The 24,671-nt window shown below is 39.0% G+C and overlaps 1 protein-coding gene across 4 annotated transcripts in view; it reads right to left on the bottom strand.

Moving 5' to 3' along the window:
- The window catches only part of ppp1r13ba (protein phosphatase 1, regulatory subunit 13Ba), a 36,809-nt gene extending 12,666 nt beyond the window's left edge, over nucleotides 1-24,143 (bottom strand). For 2 of the 4 annotated variants that reach the window (XM_026926374.3, XM_026926375.3), the window contains exons 1-6: nucleotides 17,276-17,516; nucleotides 13,966-14,113; nucleotides 13,033-13,143; nucleotides 10,107-10,174; nucleotides 3,921-4,022; nucleotides 154-328 (exon numbers count right to left, since the gene is read on the bottom strand). In XM_026926374.3, the coding sequence (XP_026782175.1) occupies nucleotides 154-328; nucleotides 3,921-4,022; nucleotides 10,107-10,174; nucleotides 13,033-13,143; nucleotides 13,966-14,113; nucleotides 17,276-17,428 (757 nt within the window). In that variant the 5' untranslated portion in view covers nucleotides 17,429-17,516. Of the gene's footprint in view, nucleotides 1-153; nucleotides 329-3,920; nucleotides 4,023-6,311; nucleotides 6,598-10,106; nucleotides 10,175-13,032; nucleotides 13,144-13,965; nucleotides 14,114-17,275; nucleotides 17,517-24,008 lie in introns of those variants that run through there. The other 2 variants (XM_026926376.3, XM_053237350.1) reach the window with 2 other exon arrangements.
- Between the last annotated feature and the right edge of the window lie 528 nt (nucleotides 24,144-24,671).

The raw sequence follows: 24,671 nt of genomic DNA, 5'->3' as shown, positions 1-24,671 counted from the left end.
TTAACTTCAGGAGGCGGGGTCTAAAGGGGCGGAGCGATACCACAAACCGCACTGAGGAAAAAAGTGATTCCAAGATGGCGGCCCCTGGAACATTCCAGCGTTCGGCTACAGTGTGAGGTTTTATTCGTGTTTAATGAAGTGTGGTGATCATACACAGGTTTCCGTTGATCAGCTTGCTGTAGTCCACTTGCCCCCTCATGGCACGGATTTTCTTCAGCTTGGCCTCCTGACTCTCCACTCTCTCCCTCAGCCTCTGCAGTTTCTCCGATTCGGGCGTGGCCGGGCCCTGATGAGGATTCTGCTGCTTCAGATAGCGCAAACGCTGCTCCTGCACACACACACACACACACACACACACACTTAAACACTTAAACACTCAAACCCTGGATCCTAGGGCTGTGGATGTCACCTTCAAATCAATATAATGTGCAGTTAATTAAAAGAGGCGTGGCCTTTGTGTATGATAGAACCAGGGAAGGGGGCGTGGCCTGTTTGTCTGTCAGTCACAATGAAGAAGGCACATAATGAAAAAAGATAAAAACAGGGAATGTGTGTGTGTGTGTTTGAATAATGGAGAGAGAATGTTTTTTTGCTGACTCATATACTAGCCTTCTCTAGAATAAACCGACACACAGCAACCACACACACACACACACACACACACACACACACGCATTAGAGAATGAACAAAGCCATTTATATCACCACAGGGTTACTGCTACTGCGGCTCTCACCATAAACACATATGCTAATGCAGCAATACAGATTCATAATGAGCACACAGACAAACACACACACACACACACACACACAGGCATTAGCACCACAGATATCTCACACTGTCAGCTCCACAACAAACACATTCTTATTTCAGCATATATTAAAACACTACTACAGTTCTGACAAAATACATTTCTCAAACAAGATTCTATCTTTCTTCACAGATATAAGAAAAAAGATCACTGTAAAGCTTTGTGTACTGTAGATCTCCATAAGTATTGGCACCTTTTATGAGAAATAAGCAAAAACCACTATAATCCCTTCCAAAAGTATTAGAACAGCAAGGCCAGTTCTTCTTCTTTTTTTTTTTTTTTTTTGCTATACACTGAACACATTTGAGTTTGACAGCAAAAGATGAATACGAGACAATAGATCAGAATTTCCAGATATTTAAATTAAGATATGTTAATCAGCTTCAAAAATGGCACCTGGAAGTCTATTATTATTATTATTATTTTTTTATTATTATTTTTTTTTTTAACAGTTTTGCACCATGATACAGGATTTAGTTTAGGATTTAGGACTTAGCTGAAATATTTTTTCTGTTGGTCCCATTTAAATACACTGTAAAGTAATCTTTTTCAATGATAATAAGATTAATATATCAAGATAATAAATAATAAAGATTAATAAAATAATAAACATTAATAAATCCAGGTAGTTATTAGTCACTATTATTATTACGTCTGGTCAAAATCAGGTGTTAGATGTTAAGAGATGACACTGAACACTTTGTGAAGGGAATATAAAAAGAAATTACTCCATTTTAATTAACAATTTTTAAAAATTAAAAAGTAGAACGATATAATAACTCATCATGTATCGAATATACATAAAAATACATCTAAAAAATTGAAAATAGTCTTTTATTTACCTGACAATTGATAAACAAATCATATCCGTGAACATTCTCGAGACTGACTGGTGAAGTTCTCAGATGAATCAAAGATCATATGATCTCCTCCTCCTCTTCTTCCTCCTCCTACTTTCCTCAAACTTCAGGACATTTCATTCACACACTTTTCATTCTGCCACTTCCTGGCAGCTGCAGCTTTGTGCTGATGTAATTTCCTTTGGCCATGGAGTGAGTCCCTTCCTGCTGTTGTTTGAGACTCAGAGCTCTACACGCATCTCACACACACACACACTGACCTAAAGCCTGCATGTACACACACACACACACTGACCTAAAGCCTGCATGTACACTCACACACACTGACCTAAAGCCTGCATGTACACACACTAACGTCAGTGTCGACTCATGACACAGTGTCAGAGTGACGTACAGGAGAGAAGAAAACTCTCCCATTTCTAATACACACTCTGTTTACAAGCAAAACCATTTTTCTTAGCTTTTCAACTACAATTTATGAAAGTTCAGTGACATCATGACTGAATGGCAATGACAGTTATCTTTTAATGCTTAACCATTAATGCTTAGTTCATGGCCATAAATAAAATAATTTAAAGTGATTATATTGTAGTGAAATGTGGATCTTCACGTTACCACTTTTGACAGATGAGACGTCTGTTTTGAACTTGAAGCACAGAATAAATCTTGAGACGGATGGAAAGTCCATGAAAGTGTGTGAAAACTAATTTTACATAGAATAAATTCTTTTTATTTTATTCACACTTGTATTTCTACATTCACATCTCTGTTTTATTTTACTTACACTTTTTTGCACTTTTTATATATAGTTAGTTTTAAAGAATGTTTCTATTTTTTATTTTGTTACTAGTGAGTCTCTGTGTATATTTTTGACCAAATTTATTCATTGTTATCTTTCACAGTTTTTGTATTGTTTTGAGCAAAAGCACAAGAATTTTTTTTCAGAATCAATAAAGTTTATCCTGTTACTGAAACCAGTCTAAAAGTTGGGTTTATTTTTACTTAAAATATCTCACTGCATTTGTTTTCTTTTTTAAAAAATGATTGAAATTAGTAAAATTATCTGCCAATAGAACAGTACAATTTCAAGCTTGACCTGAGTAATATATACACACAGTATATTCAGTGAGTGGCAGTTCTGCTGACTTTGAGCTGACAGGAAGACTCAAATAACCACTCTTTACAACCGTGGTGAGCAGAAAAGCATCTCAGACAACACACACCACCCGGGCAAACCTGGGCTACAACAGCAGAAAAGCACATCAGGTTCCACTCCTGTCAGGAAGGAAGTGGAATCTGAGACCACAGTGGGTACAGGATCACTGAAACTGGATAGTTGAAGACTAGAAAAACATCTCCTGGTCTGATGACTCATGATTTCTGCTGCATCAGTATTTGGCCTAAACAGCAAAAATCCGTGAATCCAACACTTCAGGCTGGTGGTGGTGGTGTAATGGTGTGGGGAATGTGTTCTTGACATATATTGGGCCGTATATGTATTATGGTTAAGCATTGTTTAAATGCCCCAGCCTGTCTGAGTATTGTTGCTAACCATCTTATAACGCTTACTTCAAGCATGATAATGTCACAAAGCCATCTCAACTGGTTCCATGAAGATGGTAATGAGTTCAGGGTACTGTACTTCAATGCCCTTCCCAGTCCCCAGCTTGGGATGTGGTACAATGAGAGATTTGCAGCATGAATGTGCAGCTGACAAATCTGCACTAAATATGTCATGCAATCATGTGAGCATGGACCAGGATCTCAAAGGAACATTTCCAAAACCTCATGGAATTCACTACTCTCTTAAAAAAATGTTTTGCCCACACGGCTCATTGGACGAATCCTGTTCTAAAGACAGCTGAGACAGCGTCCTCGTATCACATGTCCGGGTGTGCACATGTCCGAATTCCCATGTGTGCATGTCTGTCTGAGATAAACATGGCTTCTTATAACACACACACACACACACACACACACATTCTCACATGGCTCAACAGAGCAGAAAACTCTTGACCTCCTTTTAAACTCCCAATTTATTATTCACTTTCTCATCTTTTTCATTCAGCTTTATTTAGGAATTACAGTAACACTGTAACAGTGTGTAACAGAGGAAGTGTGGACTCGCCGCAGTCTCAGACAAACACTCACACACACTCACACACACACTCACACACACACAAAGTGATGTTCAGATGTGTGTGAGTCAGACGGGACAGACGGAGCAGTGTAGTGTAAAGGTGATTACCTTTGCCAAGAGCATCTGCTGCTGAGCCTCGATCTGCTGCTGCTGACGTACAGCCATCTCCTGAAGCTCAGACAGAGTCAGCTCCACACGCGGAGTCCCCATCTGCACACACACACACACACACACACACACACACACACATCACGGGTGTGAGAATGGCAAGCAAAATATACACTTTCAAAAGGTAAGATGCCAAACTTGAGGTTTTGTATTAGGACACACAACCAAATTTCACTTAAAAAAAGAAAAAAGAAATGAATTCCACTAAAAGTTGCATGGCAATTTTTGAATTTTTTTTAAAATGATTTAATATTTCTTATTTTATTTTTTTAAATCAGTAATGTTTAACAAGCAGCCTGTAAATGATGTGCACTGCATTAGAGGTTATTTAGTAAATGCACTAAGAATAAAGTCACTACAATATTCATTGCATCTGTCACGTTAGTCGCTGCTGCTGTACTGCAGTGCAGATGTGAGCGTAAAACATCGAGGCAAAGGCCGGAAAAAAAAAGAGTCTGCAGAGTCACTAGGAAAAGCCTGGAGAGAGAGAAGAGGAAGTCCTGCTTTTGTACATGTTCACTTATATACTGTATACAAACACACACACACACATACATATGTTTAATCATAATCAGAAGTGAAATTGCCATCCTGTACCTCTGCAGTATGGGTCACTATGGTGCATTTAACACTCACTGGCTCCGTCCCAATTCTCCGAAACGCCTCAGTGAACACTTGCCTCATTTCCTAAATGATAAATCGGAATCTTATGCAGCAAATCTGAGTCAGGGCTTTAGTGTAGAAACCGCATTAACCATGTCTCAGAGTGACATGTCGATCGTTAAGGGCTCTTTAAGCAGATACCAACGACTGATTTACATTTATTTATCTTTAATTTAAAAAAAAAAAGCTTTTTATTCAACACTACAAATCTGTGTGTAGCCACACAGTGCATTATTAACTATTAATAACTTACCAATGTTTTAAAAAAGGCATGTACAATTCCTCCTATTTTAATATAAAGTGGGCGGGGCTAATCTCAGGAAGAAGAAACTGCACCCTCACCAATCACACAGTAACTTGCCCAAGATTATGCGTTACGTTTTATTCAAGTCTGAGCAACCCAGAGGTAAAAACTAACTAGCGAGTCAAAGTGAAAGCTAAATTAGTAAGTAAAGTCTAAACTACTGAGTAAAAGAAAACTTTCCAACCAAATCAAAGCTAATCTAAGTGAGTAAAGTCTAACCTAGCTAGTGAAAGACAACTAGAAAATTAAACCTTTCCTAGCTAATGAAAGCTAATCTATTAAAGCTTTCGTAGCTAGTGGAAGCTAAAGTAACATGTGAAAGCTAACCATATGACTGAAAGCTAACTTAGCAAGTGGAAACCAACCTAGTGAGGAAAAGCTAACTTTGCAAGTCAAAGCTAACTTAGTGAGCAAACGCTAATTAGCAACTGAAAGCTTTTCTACCTAGTGGAAGCTAAAGAACATGAGAAAGCTAACCAAGAGATTGAAAGCTAACTTCACCAACTTATTAACTAGCAAAAAAAAAACAATCCATTTACCATCCACCCATCCATCTGTCCATCCACCTACTCTTCTATCATCTACCATCCACGCACTTACTCTTCTATTATCCACCCAACCATCCACCAACCTTTATATGCATCAACCAAGGCACATTTCTATCCATCCATCCATCCATTCATCATCCATCCGCACACTCTTCCATCCATCTACTATCCATCCATTCATCGACCCAGCAATTTCCATCCATCCAGCCATGCACCCAACTTCTATTACCCATCCAACAATTCATCCATCTATCCATCCATCCATCCATCCACCCACCCTTCTATCCATCCACTTATTCCTCCATCACCCATTCACCCAACCGTTCATCCACCACACCATGCATCCACCCCATTCCATCCATCCATTTACCATTCATCTATCCCCACCCCATCTCTGTTCCAACCATCCATCCATCTCTGTCTACCCACACATCAATCCATCCAGCCACCTGTCCATCCATCCTCCCACCCACACAACTAGTTATCAGCTGTTCACTTATCATCTGTTCATCCACCAACTTTCCATTCGTCCAACCATCAATCCATCCATTCATCCATCCAAGTGCGTAGTTCTGAATTCAGAATAACAGGATGTCTTCATTTTCATTCCTTTTTACTGATATCTATCTATCTATCTATCTATCTATCTAAATATTACCATAAAAGAGTCATTCAGAAAGAACTGACTCATTAGTGAATCATTCATCACTACATCACCAACTTAGGGAAGATTTATCTGATGCCACGCACCAAACTCTGAAACACACACACAAACACACACACACGGAGCAGTGAGGAGCCCTGCAGGGTTTTTACCTGGGCAGAGTCCCAGCTTATCAGACACGATCGCACCTCGATTTTACTGCATTGTCCTTCAGCCGTGAATTCCTGCACGGCTTCGATGTGCTTCCACTCCATCCTGACTGCCTCACAGGTGAGTCTTTTCCCGTTTAAGATGTGTGTGTGTGTGTGTATATGTGTGTGTGTGTGTGTGTGTGTGTGTCAGCACACGTCCTGCAGTCCAGCGTAGAATCTCTGTGAGTTGAACTAACACTTTAAGGCTCTCACGTCACGGCCCAGTGTTTTTAATGAGGAGTGAAAATATATGGCTCCTTTATCAGATAAGCACTTCCACTGCGCAAGTTTTTCCCTCTCAGAGCACATCTGACCTGCAAGCACTTCTCCCTCTCTCTCTCTCTCTCTCTCACACACACACACTCTCTTTTCTCTGCAGCACCCCCCCCATGCTGCACCACAGCGCCACAGCTGTCTTGCTGCACTTAAAGGCGAAGCTGTAGCGCGTCACATGCGTGAGAGTCTCCACATAGCGCAGGATTTTATTACACCGTCTCTTATCGACCAAGAGTCTCGGAAATGGGTCAAACAACCTTCGACATCTGGGACACGGAAAACAGGAAGTGTGAGATCTGTTTCCTGATCAAATACATGCAATCCTTGACATGTCCATGACAAATCCACAATTCATCATTGTATATGAAATATCACTGCCTTCCAATCAGAAGGCAATTAGGCAGCAATTTCTGAGCTCCTTATTTTGGCCAAAATAAAACACAGGCTCTGATCGACCCTTCTTCAGTGTAAGGCAAAACTCTGTTTACTGGACCAGAATTCCATGAAAGTTTTGCTGAACTGTGGCTTAGTGATGTTCAGAAGTCATTAATTAAATAAATTCAACAGTTATTGCAACTAATATTTTTTAGCTAGCTGTTAGTAGCTTTTCTACTTAGCTATGGAATGGAAGGAATGCTGTTATAGTAAAACAATAAGTTTTTTACCAGCTTTATTTCTCTTATACCACTAAATTTTGCAACTACTAGAATTATTTATTTATTTTTAAAATGACATGTCATACTTTTTATCCATTTATAGTTACAATACAAGTTAGTTTCTGTTCTCATTTACGTAACAGCAGCTATAAACAGTCGTTCCCTCATCAGCCTCTCTCTTTCTCTCACTTGAAGTGCATAAAAGAAAAAAAAACGCAGCTTGTCATGTTACCGAGAAACCGCGAAGAAGCGAAAACTCCTCTGTCTTGAAAACGTACTGACCGTTACAAAGTGCTGACACTGGAGACTCCTTCCATAAATGTTAAAAGTAAATGTCTCCTTAAAGAAAACTTCACCATGTCCCCACATGATTACAGACTTTTTAAAATCTGTTTATGTGGAGCGTCCGTCGTACAAGTCCCTGTGAGTGAGGTTTCTATAGAAACGATAACGTATTAAAATGCTTCCCATCTTCTGCTCGCATTCAGGAAGCCCTCCGTAGGGGGCGTGGCTTTGGAGGCAACACTAAAGAGAGGGGCTGTATTTGTTCAGATTTAGCTTCAGCTAACTTCTACCAAAATCGGCAGCATGACATTTATCCTATATAGCATTTCATGAAGGTTTAAACGTATGCTATATGAAACTGATATTCAGAAATTTAATTTAGTAGCTAATTTAACACGTTATGTAGCTAGCTTATGCTATATTATGTAGCACAGAGAAAAGCCTTGTGCTAGTTATTTGGTTAAAATGCTGCCTAATGAGACATGCAACTTCAAAGCATGTGGCTGCAAAGATCCAATACAGAATGAAACACAGCCCGTATTGTCTCCTCATGAACACAGACATAAAATTCAGTGCTCTGTATGTAAACATGGCCTGGCCAAGGGACGTGATTTATGATCCGATCGGGGCAGTTTATGTCCCGGAGAGAAAATAAAGACAGATCTGTAAGAGAGCTGTACGGCGTGTGGAGGGGACGATGGGAGGAAGTCGCTTTACGATCCTGTGGAGTCAATCAAAGCTGTAATCATGCTGAGGTGGTTTTTTTTTATTCTCAGCGTGTTTATGGCTTCCATCGCTGACGTTTTCTCCCTGCAGCTCCTCCATCATAACTCAGCCGTGTCCAAACACAACACTCACACTCTCAACATTAACATATATCTGTACATATAGATCTTACACTTCTTCAACTAGCGCAGCATTAAAGATTTTATTCAAGCATCTAATATCAAAAAAGAAGAGTGATATGACATGTAAGTAGTTTATTTACAACAAACACTTACTGCAGTTCTGAGGCTAAATTCCAAACGGCTTCTTTTCACTTTATATGCTCACTACAAAGGGTATAACATGACGCAGTAACTCTACACAGTGCACATTATGTCTGATAGAACGTTGTGTGAGATTCAGCTCCTGGAAATACTTACTCTAATAAATGTTTGTTGAAATAAAACAACTTACATTTGATGATTTACATCTCACTTTTCTTTTTTTTATAGATTTAATTTTAAAATTCATACATTCACAAGGAAGGAATGTGGATTTTTCGCCTTCATACCTGTGAAATTTACACATCACAACACACACAACACGCTACACACTACATCCTTATTATTTACAATATCATTTATAGCAAATATGCCAAATATTTCTAAGCAGAACATGAAAACGCAGATTTACACAGAAATAACACACAAATAAACACTGCACCAAATAAGCTTTGAACACACACCCAGTCTAAACGTCGTGTCCAGCAGCTGTCTCTGAAAAAACACCAGGCATTTCACATGGATTATGATAACTCTGTGTGGAGAAGTTCACGTTCTGTGACACAGCACTAAATATTACTGCAGTCTAAATATTATTACAGTCTAAATAATATTACAGTCTAAATAATATTACTGCAGAGATACAGGATTTAAACAGTCCAGTGAAGCATTGCGTCTCATACAACCTGCATCACAGCAAACTACTGCACGCTTTCTGTTACAAGCTCTGCTTACTGAGAAGGAAGGAAGAAAGAAAGAAAGAAAGAAAGAAAGAAAACAGCCCACAGAAAACTCATAGAGGAAAGGAAGAGAAGAAAAGGAAAAAAGGAAAGGAGACAGACCAACACAAAAAAAGAAAGAAAGAAAGAAAGAAAGAGGAAAAACAGTCCCATAGAAAACCTACACAAGCAAGGAAGAGAAGAAAAGGAAGAGAAGAAAAGGAAGAGAAGAAAAGGAAAAAAGAAAAGAAGAAAGACGGACCAGCATAGAGAAAGAAAGAAAGAAAGAAAGAAAGAAAGAAAGAACAAGAGAAAGGGACAAATTCGTAGAAAACTCAGAGAAAGCAAATGAATGAAAATCAGAACGTTAAAGCATTTAGGAAACTTTTAGTTTAAGATTACTCCTAAAGCGAGGAGCACTGGAACTGCTTTCATTCTGCATTTTAAAGCCTAAAACACAGCCCTCAGATTTCAGTCTCTCACTAGAGACGAGTGTAAATGCATGGAGTTAAAAAATAATGAGGACAGAATCCAGATACAGGACGTATGAAATAACCAGGAGCTTTACGCAGCAGGATGTAGTGATACACAGAACTGAAGAAAGTGGTGAGGAAACAAGATATCTTGTCTGCATGTTTCCTGACAAACTGAGGGAAAGTGTTTGTTATCAGTCGCCTGGAACGTCAGTCAAATTGCCTGTTTCTGTGAAAGTTCTCACCAGCGAGATGAAAAGATGATATATAGCATAAACGATATGTTCATCTGTATTACTACAAAATATAAACAGAGGGTCGGGCTCAACAGGAAGTTGAAGTGTGTATGTAGTGTATATACCCCATTCACAGAGAATCTGTCCATCCTCCCCTTCATCCTTCTGCTCAGCTGCTCTGATGTCTGTCTTCCTGAAGGACACAAGACAAAATTATTCTCATCTTTAAGTTCACTCTGACACTGAAGTGAGCAGGAGATCAACTGAGCTACAAATGAGAGCGTTCAGGAGGCAAAACTGTTCTACAAAAAAAAAACAAGCCATAAATGCTCTGTGGCAAAAAATTTATGAGTCTGTGGAAATGTACACCTGAAAGTAGTACAGCCAAGGACTCGGCCACAAACTCGCCCAAAAACAAGTCTTCCTCCTTCAACAAGACCTTGTGCTTTAGCTAGTGTGCTAGTGTTAGTCAGAAAGAAAAGAAAGCAATGAAGGAAGAAAGAAAGAAAGAAAGAAAGAAAGCTTTTTTTTAACTAAAAAGGAGGAAACACCAGAAGTTGGTGTTGGAAAGCATGAACCTGTTGATGTTCTTGTTCTTGTAAATCTGCAAAGTCTTTCTCTTTCACCTGATTCTTAAAAATTTACTGAGACCTCAATAACCTCAGCACATGTACAGGAATTATATTATAGCTAGCTTGCAATCGCATGTTTCTACCAGAGAGGGCGACATTCCCAAATCTTACATCAATATTGCACCATTAAATAAACCGTGTCTTTAACAAGAACATAAATATCACACAGAGTAATAAACACACTTATTCTGAGTGTATAATCTGTGTATTAATGTATTTCTTTAGTTTGTTGGTATCTTTATTCTTTACACTCGAGCTGATCTTGCAGAAGAATATATACACTAGAGGACGTCTATAAGTCACTCAGATAAAAGCGTTATGTCACGTGACATGAATGTAAATGTGAATGTAAATGTGCGGTTGTGTCTGATGCGTGTGTCTGATCTCCTGCCTCAGCATTACGCTTGATTAGTCGTGACTCTGTGATTAACCATGTGACTTTCCCTCAGCATGAAAGGGTGTGTGATTACTGACCTCGGGTCATTTGTCTGAGCTGAAAACACACACACACACACACACACCTCACTATGAACCAATCTGAGTGAATATATATATAAGCATTTTACATTTCAACAATGTACTTTAGCACTAAACATATGCAGTGGTGTGTTTTTTGTATTTAGTATCCTTGTATTTAGCATTTTTAGTAGTTAGCATCTCGATGTGATGTAATTTTAACAGGAAATGTAATGGTTCAGTGAATAGCTCATGTTAGCTAGCATATTAGTTTGGTTGTATGAACTGTGAGCAATAAGTGATAATATGTTTTGTGTGTGTGTGTGTGTGTGTGTGTGTGTGTGTGTGTAGGCCTTCGTTTTATCCGCCTGGTGCTTCCAAAGTTTTAAAATTGTGGCATAATTTTCTTCTATGTTTCTTCTATGTAAGTTATGAATATGGATTAAGGATGGGCGAAATGGCAAAAATATTTTCACAGTACACAATATGCATCATGAAATTTAGATTTTCTAATGAACTGTCAGCAGAATAATAAAGCAATTTTTTAAAAAAAATCATAATAAATAAATACGTAAAAAGATAAAGGAGATTTGAAGCTGCTTGTTGATGAGTAACAATGTGTACTAAGATGTCGTTTATCACAATATCGATATCATATCGTCACACTGCTGAGCCCAACTACAGACACCGAGTTACTCTCTTTCACTCTCACTTATCACTCCATCTCTCTCAATGAGCTTCCACATGAGACGAGGGGAAGTGACGAGCGCGTGCTTCTCACATCCGCCTCGGGTGGAAAGGTTGGGTCTGGTCAGTGGTGAGAAGACAAATCACACACACAAATGTGATTAGTTATGCAACTCCAAGAGCCACACACGTGTCTGTGTGTGTGTGTGTCTGTGTGTGTGTGTGTGTGTGTGTGATGGAAAATAGGCTCCTCTCCAAATAGGACAGAGCCAGAGTCTAAACACCGAACTCAGAAAAGAATCTGGCAAGTGTCAAAGGCAAGAAATGTGTACCACAAGCTCCTCGGATTACTCATATACACTGTGTGAAATGTATCTGTATATGTATATGAAGAGGTCTTTACACAACTGAACACACTCCTACACTTAGGCTCTGATTTACAAAAGAGTTATGTGTGTGTAAAAAAAATAATTAAAAAAGGCCCCCAAACTATTTTTCTTCTATATTTTGTGCATTTGCCTTCATGAATATTTAACTTCTACCTAAAGAAGGTGGAGTCAGTAGAAATAAATGAATTTCCTGCCTGCAGTGTGATTTAGCTCAGCCTGAAATTCACTTAAGAAACAGAGACTATGTGCAAATTAATACGATGAAAGGCAGGTATTAAATTTGCCAAAAATTGCATTCGTTTATTAAGGTTTTTTTCACAATCATATCTCAGTATCTCAATGATGACTTATTATTACTTATTATTACTTAATTTTGTAATAACTAATAATTTTATTATTTTTTTTACATGTACATGCTTTATAATCTGATTTTGTTTGACTTCTTACTGTACTTTGAACATTTTTAAAGCCATCTTGGCTTTTCAGTTTCAGTTTTTTACTTTTCCTGAAGTCTGTTTGAGATCTGAACTAGTCACGGCCATCAAGAACAATAAGCGCATGCAGAACCCTCGTGTAAATAGTGTTTCCTCCCACGACTTTTCCTTTCCGCAGTTATTCTCTGTAAATCACTCAGAACACAACCACTTTATCAGATCGCACTCACAAATCAGTCTCTTTACTTAGGATCTTATTAAATCAGGACCTCTGTGCTAAAAGCACAAAAGTGTAACACACATATTCACAACGATACGTTCAGTAAATACTTTCATTCACCGGCCTGATTGTGCACAGCCGAGCAGATTGAATTTTCCCACATGGGGTGTAATGTTTATCTAGAGCAGGTGTGTGTGTGTGTGTGTGTGTGTGTGTGTGTGTGTGTTACTCACCCTTGCTGCTGCGCTCGTTCTCATGTTGCAGGTAAAACTTCACCTCCTGCCTCCTCTGACCCCATTTCTGCAGGTACTCCAGCATCAGGTGATCTGAAGGTATCGCTCTCTCTGCAGCCGGAAACATCCGCCACGTTTACTTTACAATCTAATCTTTACAGTCTAATCAATTACAATATTTAATCAGTTATCAAATACAAATACACAATCGCTCCGTTCATTCTTATTTATTATTATTTAACCTCTTAGTAGTCTCATAAAATAGGCAGTAGGAAAAAGATTTATTTGCATTTCACAAATGTTATTTTTTTACAGCATCTAGAAAACGATTGAGATGATTATTAAAGATAAAAGTGCATTTAGTGCATTATAATGTTTATAATGCTATTTTTTTAATAATAGTAGCAGTAGCAGTAGTAGTATTTTGTCTGTATTTATTTGTGCTGGTGCAACAAAACACATTTCCTTTTGTATACAGGTACATTAAAAATACCTTGAAAAAATACAATTTTATTTTTAAAAGTTATAATGATTTTAAAACTAATTTAATCATGCATCAATCAAACAATATCATGTAATTTGTAATCAAAGCTATCATTACTAAAAAAAAGATGGTTGAGCAGATTAAAAGGTTCACTTAAAACTGAATCAGATCAGAATATTTAAATCCGACTCTCATGTTCACACCATTCAAAGGATAAGGGTTCTACCTAGAATTGTTAAGGGTTCCCCACAGGGACAAACCAAGGACAGTGCTAGAAGGAACTTGGCTTGTTTTCCATTTCAGTTGTAGAAAGTTCTAGAAACTTCTAACTTAGGTCAGATGGATCTTCATAATGATCTGAGTTCAACCAGATGTGTAAGACGGGAGAGAAATACTACAATTAGAGGATGGTTGAGTATTTGTGATTAGGAAAGAGTTTTAATAATAACCTTTTCCTTTGCAGACTTGTACGAGGCGGCAGCCGCTCTCTCCGGCCTCCCTGCAGAACTCCACCACGTCTTTACACCGTGTCTCAGCAGTGACGGGAACCTCAGTCAGAACCTGCTCACTGGAGTTCAGAAACACGGGGATGAAGATCTATGGGAGGAAAGACAGGAGTGAGAATAAGAACGCCATCTTGATAATATTCTGCTTATTGTAAGTTTCTATATGCGCAACTGACTAGCACTGTGTCCAAAACTGCCTACATACAACGCAGTGCATCATGGGTAGTCTGTACCAACCTTAACCTCATACCAGAAGAAATATAAATATGTATGTTCTGTTGTTTCAGCACATAAATCATTTAAAGTCATTGACACAAAAATGAAGCATGAGTCAGGAGATTCTCTTCCTGATTATTTTTAATGAATGCTTGTTGACAAATCCAGCTGTCTTGATTTTGCACAACTTAACTGTGGGAGTTGGTGAACTAATGAATTCTATTTCTGTCCAAAACATCCTGTTTCTTCTGGTGAACTAGTCTGGAAATCATACAACCTCTACATATAGGACTGAAATACACTGCAGATAGTACTGGCATGAAATACACTATATGACCAAAAGTATGTGGACACCTGACCATCACACCCATATGTGCTTCTTCCCCAAAGTTTGAAGCACACAACTGCACACTGTAGCATTACAGTTTCCCTTCACTGGAACTAAGAGACTCAAACTCTGTTCCAGCATGACAATGCCCCTGTGCACAAAGCGAGCTCCATGAAGACATGGTGTGTGAAGGTTGGAGAGGAAGAACTCGAGTGTCCTGCACAGAGCCCTGACCTCAACCCCAATGAACACCTTTGGGATGAACTGGAACACCGACTGAACCCCAGACCTCCTCGACATCCCAACATCAGCGCCTGACCTCACTAATGCTCTTGTAGCTGAATGATCACAAATCCCCACAGCCACGCTCCAACATCTAGTGGAAAGACTTCACAGAAGAGTGGAGCTCATTATAACAGCAAAGGGAATAAATCTGGAATGAGATGTTCAACAAGCACATATGGCTGTAATGGTCAGGTGTGCACAAACTTTTGGCTTTATAGTGTATAAATCTATATGGACATATACAGATCCTTGTACAGCAATCTGGAAACACAACAAGTGGCCATCCTGCTGAAAGTTGAAGTCATTCACACTAAGAGTGTAAAGGTTGTAGGAAAGTGATTGGGTCACAGGGTTCGGTATCGAATAAGGTGATTTGTCAAACTTGTCAGGTGACTTCCTGTTTCACAGGTTCACAACAGCAGGGAAAGACATGTTATGGTTGGCACAGGAGACAGATTGCCTACTCAATATGAAGAATAAACTGAAGTATCTGTCTCCCATTTTTCAAAAATTGTAATTGCACTATTGAGCCACGATTCAGATGGAAGTATTTTGTGTGAAAACTATCACTAATTATTCAGGCCAAGTGTGAAAATGTATCTCACACACATTCTGTTTTTTCCTGCTGGCTACAGAACACTGAAGAATTCAGTTAATATACAAAGGATAATAAACCACACATCAATAAGATAAGACAGTCCAGCCCTCGAGTTCCAGGTTTGATCTGGTACAGTTTCAGTGTGGGGTCTTTAGTACTTACTGAAATAAATAAAAGGCTGAAATGATATCATCATGCTTTTATACAGATTCTGTTTTCTTTCCTTTCCCACAGAAAGTCTAAAAACAAGCATTTCCAGAACACGATGAAGCACACGCTGATGAGATTAACCAGCCCGACTTTCAGACATGATTTAGGGCACTGAGAACAGCTCAGGATGCGTCACACTATGACCGACTATCTTCAATTTACACAGGAGTTACATAACAACCCCATCTGAGGCCACTTTTTAAGATCTCCGCTGGGGTCCTGCACAAAGAGGCTTTACACACACGGGGTAATGCGCACGATAAAGCCACAGACCTCACACCTTTTACAGACTTTTGTCTTTCAACAGATTCATCTATCCTCAAATCCGTCTTTTTGAAACATAAACACATCAGTCCAGCATGAATTCCATCCACACCCCAAACTGGAACAGAGACTCTTTTCTTTTCTCAGATGTAAAGCATGGCTCCAGACGGATGAGTCCAGATTAAGATTCTGAACGAGTTGGATTACAGGGTAGAGCTATAATAATCTGATTATATGGGGATGTAAACAAGTGTTTGTGGGACATCAAGCAGAATTTGCCTTGATAAATGAATCCAGAGTAGGAAAATGTTCTTATTTAAAAAATTATAATCCATCGCTGCCTCAAGATGAACTGACGCAAAGAGGTTTCAGATAAAAAACTACGCAAAACATTTAAGCATGAGAGGGAAGCTGGTTCAAACCATTATTCATGCTTGTTATCGTGGTTACATTCCAACATGGTTACAGGGTTGATTGAAACCCGTGATTAAGCACTGACCAGCCAATCATGGATATAGAATAAAATGCTACAAATTCTCAACATTTTTTATAAACCATGAAAAATATTAGCAGGAGATATTTAAACTAACCCTTAGACTCACATCTTTTTCTCTTTTTTTTTTTTTTTTTACACATCTAGCTTAACTATTTACAGTGCAAAAGTTTGCATCCCCCTTGATTTCTGGGTGAAAACATTTTTTTGAAAATATATACGTCTATTGTTCAGTTTATGTACAAAACAGAATTCATGAATGTTTATCATGTCTTCCAAATATTACTATAATTCATAATTATTATAGTAATCTAAATCTCTTTATTATCAAAGTTAAAAGTTTGCACACCTGTCAACTTGCTATACTTAAAATATTTAAATGTGCCTCATTGTGCCTCAAGTTTTAAGCCTTTAAGGATCTCAAGCAGTTTGCTGTGAGCCTTTGAAATAAAAAAAAAAAACACATTTTTTTAAAGTTCACATTTATATCACTTTCAGATTGCTTCACTATTAATATATTAATTAAAAAATACTTTTTGATCATTTTTGTTACTTATGATAATGCAGGAACATCTGAAAACCCCAACTCGCCTCAAATGTCTAGGGTGTGTAAACTTTTGCACTAAACTGCACTCAACATTTCTCAACACACTTTCCTTATAAATACTCCACATTTTCCAAATGCTCTCGCCATTCACTTTCAGCGCCACCGTAAACAGCGAGGTCAGAGAGGTCAACCTGCTAAACCCTCGCCACTGTCAGACGAGTCTGGCTATTTTAAGCACTAAATCCTAAACGTGGTATCTGTCTTCTCGTCTCGACTCATCTCGTCCCTCCCTCCGTCCCTTCAATCCTTCACCTTATCCGGCCCGGCCGAATCCTGGTGTCCTGTTGTGTTGTTGCTGTTGTGTTCCGTCTTTTCCTCCTTCTTCTGGATTCTCTTCTGCAGCCACGGTCTGGCCTTGGAAGCATCGACCAGGCTGCGGACGAACAAAGTCCAAAAACGCTTCATGGAGTCCTGGATGGGAGGCAGGAGAAAGCAGGAGCTGCCGTTTACCTTCAGTGTTCACTCTCTGTAAGCGTGTGTGGTTGAGGGTTGAGGAGGAGAGGGGTAACAGGGGTAGGAGGGTGGCCAGGGCACATGGGAGGGGAGATTTGGGGGGGTGGTGTGTGGCGTCAACATTGGGACTCTTTCTCGTTAAGTGTGTTTGGGAGATACTGGAAGAGGAGTGAGGACATGGTGTAGATTTGTGGTGTCCATATGGGAGGAAAAAAGGACGATTTGTATTTTTTTTTTTTTTTGCTGTAAGTGTGTGTATGACGGATTGGTTGAGGAAGAGGCTGACACGGGGGCAGGGACGGGGGATTTGGACATGGTGGATAGGGATACGTGGGGTTGTTTTGGGAATGCATGGTGTCTAAATTACGATTCTCCCTCCGTAATGACATTCCCCAGGACCACAGGAGGTGCTAGTGACAGATAAGAGGCGCCTAGTGACAGTAAACAGACATGCCACTGATATCAGATGCACTGATGCACACGACGTCTCACTTCCCATTTAATTTATCGCTAAAGGGAAATGAGTGACACGGTGACGACCCAATAACAGACATGGTAGCCAGGACAAAAATGGTAGCCCCTCTCTCTCTCTCTCTCTCACATCCGTCGCTCTCATCTTTCTCCGCCTGTTTGACACTCAGATTTGCCGATTCCAAAGAAGGAGGCAAGCGTGTGCCAGAACACAAAGCCTCACTGCTCATAAATCTGAAAACACAAGCAGGCCACTGGAAGGAAGGAGCTTAGACTTAAGCACACTTCACCATCTTCACTCATCTGTTAGCTGTGTCTCTAACAACACACACCATTTCACTGAAAGACCCAAAGTTGTTAGTGTGTCTTGGCTTGCTCTATGTAGCATCAGGACATATGGAGGAAATTAGGTCGTGACATCCAGTTTCCCAGAATGCAAATCTGGGGACATCAGGAAGAGACTGTTCATCCAGTCAAGTTTATTCATGAAACCCAAACACACAAGCATTCTCACTTTACAAGCACTAAAAAAGGACAAACATCAAACCTTAATTTGCATAAGGACAAAGTAAAATTTCATGACTTGGCACTGTGGTTAATTTTGAACTAACTGATTGATTCCACACCTTAGTAAGTTGTATAATGCCATACTTAATTCAAGGCCAGTTATTTATTTGGCAAGAACAGCCAAAAAAGTCTGTCTGATAATTTGCGTAATCCTACGTTCACGCAAGCAAGCGGCAAAGGGACAGAAAAGTGTCGATTTTCTACGTATGTCCGTGACACGGAGCTGCGATTTCAGCGACAGCATAATATCCGAGTCGAGAGTACGATTGGCTCGAACGATTCCTCAAACTGATCCTATGGTGTGTGTGTGTGTGTGTGTGTGTGTATGTGTGTGTTTTCCGACGTTTCTTCAGTTCCCCACTCAACACTTTAGTTCCTACCTGCAATTACTTACAACCTCTGGATAAATGTGTATAGAGACATTATGAAGAAAAATAAAGCTTGGAAGGAAGTAGCAGAGATTGCTGGTGTTTGTGGTGAGTGTGTAGCTCGTACAGTTAGCTCTGCTTATTAAACAATAACCACCATGTCTCCTCAACTCAGCAGCTCCATAATGACTGGAGGAATAGAGGACAGAAATCTTTCAGGAAGTCTGGAGAAAGATCTAATCAAACAATAGAGAAAGTCAGTGGAGGAACCACAGTGTGTCGACATATCAGTATGTAACGTACTATAAATGTTTTTAGATCATTTTTGTCTTTTTTCTCGCATGCTTTGAGGAAAGAATTATGAATCCGATCCTGAGACATTTGTTCCTAAAATCCACCGCCAAACCGGGGACACAGTGAACGGTCGTCTGATTTACTGTCCTGTCTTTCCGTCTTGAACTTTAAGAGGGTGTCCATGGTAACGGCCGGCTCCTTGGAAACACGCATGTTTCCCTTTCCAATGCAGCGCTTAAGTGTGATGAATTGCAGTAAACAGCGCCCTTCATCTTCTGAGCTTTTAAAGTCACTGACAGTTTTCTTTTTTCCTGGATGGAAAGCGAGGGAGAGACTGTTCGGATTTCAGCCGGAATGGGAGTTCAGGATGGACAGAGCAGGAAGGCAGGTTTTAGAGGTTGTCTTATTATTAAAGAGGGAGTTGATAGAGGGTTGATGAAGGAGCTATGACTGAAAACAAGGGTTCCTCAACAGTTCTTCGAATAGTTAATGGCTCTTAGCTTGCTAAAGTGCTAGAAGCTTTAAGGATTCCCCCAAGGGACAAACCAAAGAACCATTATAGTCTTCATGATTGTTTCTGAGTATTTCCTGACTTATAAGTCTGCGGTTATAATTTGAGTCATTTTGGTTATAACTGTTAAGGAGCCTGGATTTTTTTAAACTTAAATTTTCCCAAACATTTACACACTAGAAGGTGAGAATTTAATAATAAGATTGGAGTTTTTTCTAAAGAAGAAGAAGAACAGGTGCTGTGCTGGTTCCCATTCAACATTAATGTCGTGTCAGTATATCAGTATAATGTTATAACCTGATAAGTGAATGTGAAATAATTACACCATTAATGGTGTGCTTTGCCAGTATAGATAATTATGACAAGCATAAAAATAATTTCTAGCTGCCATACAACCATCAATCTTTGCTCGCTTTTTTCATGCTGAACGTTGATAGCGTAACCTACTGAAAACTGAAATGTTAGAATGAAATCTATCACATAATAAATGAATCATTCTGTTTCTACCTGGATTTTGACAAACGAGTGTGTTCTTACACTCTTTATGAGGATTACATAGAAGCCTGTGCAGTTCTGTAGAGGAACTGAGCCGCCTCCAGTGTAATGTATTAGCACTTAGCACACAAATACCTCACCATGTTTAGTGATTTCACACACAAACACCAAGCCACACTACAAACAAAGCGTACAGCCTTTCTCAGGCATCTCTATCATCCATACAATGCTTCTCCAACCTGCAGCTAGCACTCATGCCCTGGATTAACCCTCATTTACTGCTCAGCGGGTTCAGTGGTCATGAGGAACCATGAGTAACACTGTATACCAATCAGCTTAAACTCACTACCCACTGGGAAGATGACTACAACTTAAGATAATAACTCAAACCCATCAGGTACAAGATAATAACTCAAACCCGTCATGTAGAAGATCATAACTCAAACCCACCAGGTAGAAGATTATAACTCAAACCCACCAGGTAGAAGATTATAACTCAAACCCACCAGGTAGAAGATTGTAACTCAAACCCACCATGTAGAAGATAATAACTCAAACCCACCAGGTAGAAGATAATAACTCAAACCCACCATGTAGAAGATAATAACTCAAACCCGTCATGTAGAAGATCATAACTCAAACCCACCATGTAGAAGATTATAACTCAAATCCACCAGGTAGAAGATTATAACTCAAACCCATCAGGTAGAAGATTATAACTCAAACCCTCCAGGTAGAAGATCATAACTCAAACCCTCCAGGTAGAAGATCATAACTCAAACCCTCCAGGTACAAGATAATAACTCAAACCCGTCATGTAGAAGATCATAACTCAAACCCACCAGGTAGAAGATTGTAACTCAAACCCACCATGTAGAAGATCATAACTCAAACCCTCCAGGTAGAAGATCATAACTCAAACCCACCAGGTAGAAGATTATAACTCAAACCCGTCAGGTAGAAGATTATAACTCAAACCCACCAGGTAGAAGATTATAACTCAAACCCGTCAGGTAGAAGATTATAACTCAAACCCACCAGGTAGAAGATTGTAACTCAAACCCACCAGGTACAAGATTATGACTCAAACCCACCATGTAGAAGATCATAACTCAAACCCACCAGGTACAAGATAATAACTCAAATCCTCCAGGTAGAAGATTATAACTCAAACCCACCAGGTAGAAGATTATAACTCAAACCCACCAGGTAGAAGATTATAACTCAAACCCTCCAGGTAGAAGATTATAACTCAAACCCTCCAGGTAGAAGATTATAACTCAAACCCTCCAGGTAGAAGATTATAACTCAAACCCGTCAGGTAGAAGATTATAACTCAAACCCGTCAGGTAGAAGATTATAACTCAAACCCGTCAGGTAGAAGGTTTAGCCTGTGGGTTTGACAGGCTTTTTGAGCGATCTGTGTTCACCCATCACATAATTGAAGCCAAGCTAATTGAGCAGCAGTGCCGTGGCTCCATGTCCATCTTGTTTAATTTGTGATGAATTAATGAGAGCAGCAGAGACGCAGCCAACTGGCCGAGGCAGGAGCTTCCTAATGAATGCTCTCAGTCTCTCTCACAGAAAAAACAAACAGCAAGTTGGCTAAGAAGAGTCTGTTGATCCAACACAAGGCTTTGAGAATGATGATTATTGCATAATATTGTGGCATAAAAGAATTTGAATATTGCTGTTATAACTATTATGTCACTTATTAAGTCTTTGCTGCGAGATTTATTATTTATAATTACAGTGATCTACTTCTGAAGCCTCGTCTACACGTCTACACGTATATACGCAGATATTTTTGAAAATGGTTTGTGTTTTAGTCTCCTGTCTACACAAAAATGCCATTGTGGGGTCCCTTTTTGAAAATGTGCTCAAATGTGGAGGAATTAAGATTTTCACTGTGACGTTTTTGAAAAACGTTAATGTGCTCTGTCTCAGGTTGTCACTTTGTGCTCTGCAATTTCTTTTATGATAATGTGTTTGCAATTTCATTTCCCTTTGTTTTCTCATGTGGAGACAGTATAGGATGAGCGCTGTCCTGCTCCTGAGGCCACTTCTCCGCAGATTTGGGATGAGACCTGGACCAACACTTTGTATTCAAGCACAACATTAAAGTAGTAGTTCCTCATCCTCATGTGTTTGTCATTTTTCATTTTAAAACCTTTTTTTAATGCATTTCACGTTCTCTACCGCTCAATACACAGCTTCTATTCAGTTATTCTCGAGGTGTTTGATGTAACAGTATCACCACCTACTCTGCTGCTGCACTCACGTGTGCATTTTAAAGCACTTTTGCATATTCAGAGATATTTTAAAAACTCTAATCATGAACTGAATCAAGAACTATGTTTAAAAATATGCGTATGCGTGTGGACGGGGCGTCAGACTTTAGTGTTGTAGGAGAGTGAAAATTCTTTTTGCGCTCTGCAGGAGGACAGACCAGGTCAGCCGGAATATATCGAGAGAAAGATGGACACAATGATGGACGTGCTAAACCCTCCTACTGTGTTCTACTTAGAGACATTCTGGCCTTTCGCCCCGGGCGGTGCTTTAATATTTCTTAAGTGAAATAAGTGAAATAAGTGAAATGCGAGAAGCAGAAGGCAGTTGGCCTGGTCGTCATGCAGCAGTGTGTAAGCAGTCAGGAATTCAGAAACTGACCGCACCTCAGAGAGCCAACACCTTCCAAACCTCTGGGGACAAAATAGTCCATTCTGTCCATTACAACATCAGAAAATCACTTCAGCATAACAAACGGCGAAAAATATCCACAACAGGTTTGTAAGCACAGAATACAGATACATCTGAATGAAAAATAACAGCCCTCTGAGTGCCACATCAGGCTTCACATTCCTGAAGTCTGGGTAAAAAAAATCATGGTGGAAAATAAAAAGCAACTTTAATAAATAAATAAATAAACAATTTTAATAAATTAAACTTTATATATTATAAAGACAAGATCTGCCTAGAAAAGTACAATGACACGGCCCCAAAAAATCAGCAAATAAACTGAAAAGTGTAAAACAAAATAAAACGAATTAATATTGTTTAAATCAATAAAACATTATGTTAGGTAGTAAACAAATAAAACAAACTATATATATATATATATATGTGTGTGTGTGTGTGTGTGTGTGTATATACATACATATAAATGGATAGGTATTAAGATGCAGAAGGGTTCAGATGGCAGTGTGTTTGTATTTGTATCAGATTTTTCATTATGAAAAGTAACAAAAATAATCAATTGCTATGTTACAAAATTAACAGTAGATGATTACGCGCCACACACGTGAAGTGTGTAAAAACCACATAAGAAAATTTTACACGTAGTTATTTCTAATTCGTTTCAATTTAATTTTTTTCTTAGATTGTTGTTCTGTTTCAGGACACACCCACATTTCATGTTAATTTCTTTTTTTTTTTTTATTGACAATAAGAAGTACATTTTTGTGCACTGAGAAACATTAGAGCTTCCAAACACTGGCACTGAACTGCAGAAAAATATATTTACGGTTCAAATGAGGAACTTTGGGATGTTCTCTAAAACTCAGCAATGAAATGAAGATAAAATGGAACATTTTGTAGTAAATGAATGAATGAATGAATGAATGAATGATAAACAAACACTTTATTACAACCACAGATCTGGAAGTGAAGGTGACCTACAGAGAGGCTATTTAACAATATTATATTCAAAAGAAACACAGTGTTCTTCCAGTGATGGAAGGGAAGCACCTCAATCTAAAACCGGAGACAGCAGTGTGTGTGTGTGTGTGTGTGTGTGTGTGTGTGTGTGTGTGTGAGATCAACTCACCGGTATCTGGCAGGATGATCATCTGAGCTGCTCTTCAAACACACACACACACATCTCCATCTGAGTGTGTTAGTGGTGTGTGTAGAGATCCTCTGCTTGTGTGTGATTCATTACAGGCTCGGAGCTGAAGTGCTCAGCTGATCAGTGCGACATGCGGTGGGTTTACACACGCCAACATCCACCCACCGCTATTGAACCGCCTGGTGGTCAACATGGAGAACTACAACGAACTACAATGGGTTACTGATGGTTTTTATGATCAAGTACCAGAAATGGTCTTAAAATGTATGTTGTGATATTAAAAGAAACTATTGAAATAATATTCCACTGTCAGAAATGAAGGTGGGACATGTTTGTACCTTTAGAGCGTATCTAAATACCTTTAAAAAATAATTTAAGGTACATAACTTTAAGGTACATTAATGTTATATAATAGACAGATCTATAAATATTGATCAAAGCCCATGTTAGACTCCAGTGTCCATGTATTTTCCTGAATCATACTTCATCCAGTGCAGGGTTTCCTGAACCTTTCTGCCAGCTGAACCCATTCTTATTATTATAATCTGTATTAGAAAAGGTTTTCAAACTTTAATTTAATGCGACACTGCCATGTCTGTGAATGTTCTGAAGCCCCTGCAAAGCCATTGACAAACCTCCGGG

This window comes from Pangasianodon hypophthalmus, chromosome 10 (assembly GCF_027358585.1).
Source record: "Pangasianodon hypophthalmus isolate fPanHyp1 chromosome 10, fPanHyp1.pri, whole genome shotgun sequence".
Taxonomy (NCBI): Eukaryota; Metazoa; Chordata; class Actinopteri; order Siluriformes; family Pangasiidae; genus Pangasianodon; species Pangasianodon hypophthalmus.
This window is presented reverse-complemented; position numbering and strand designations above follow the sequence as displayed.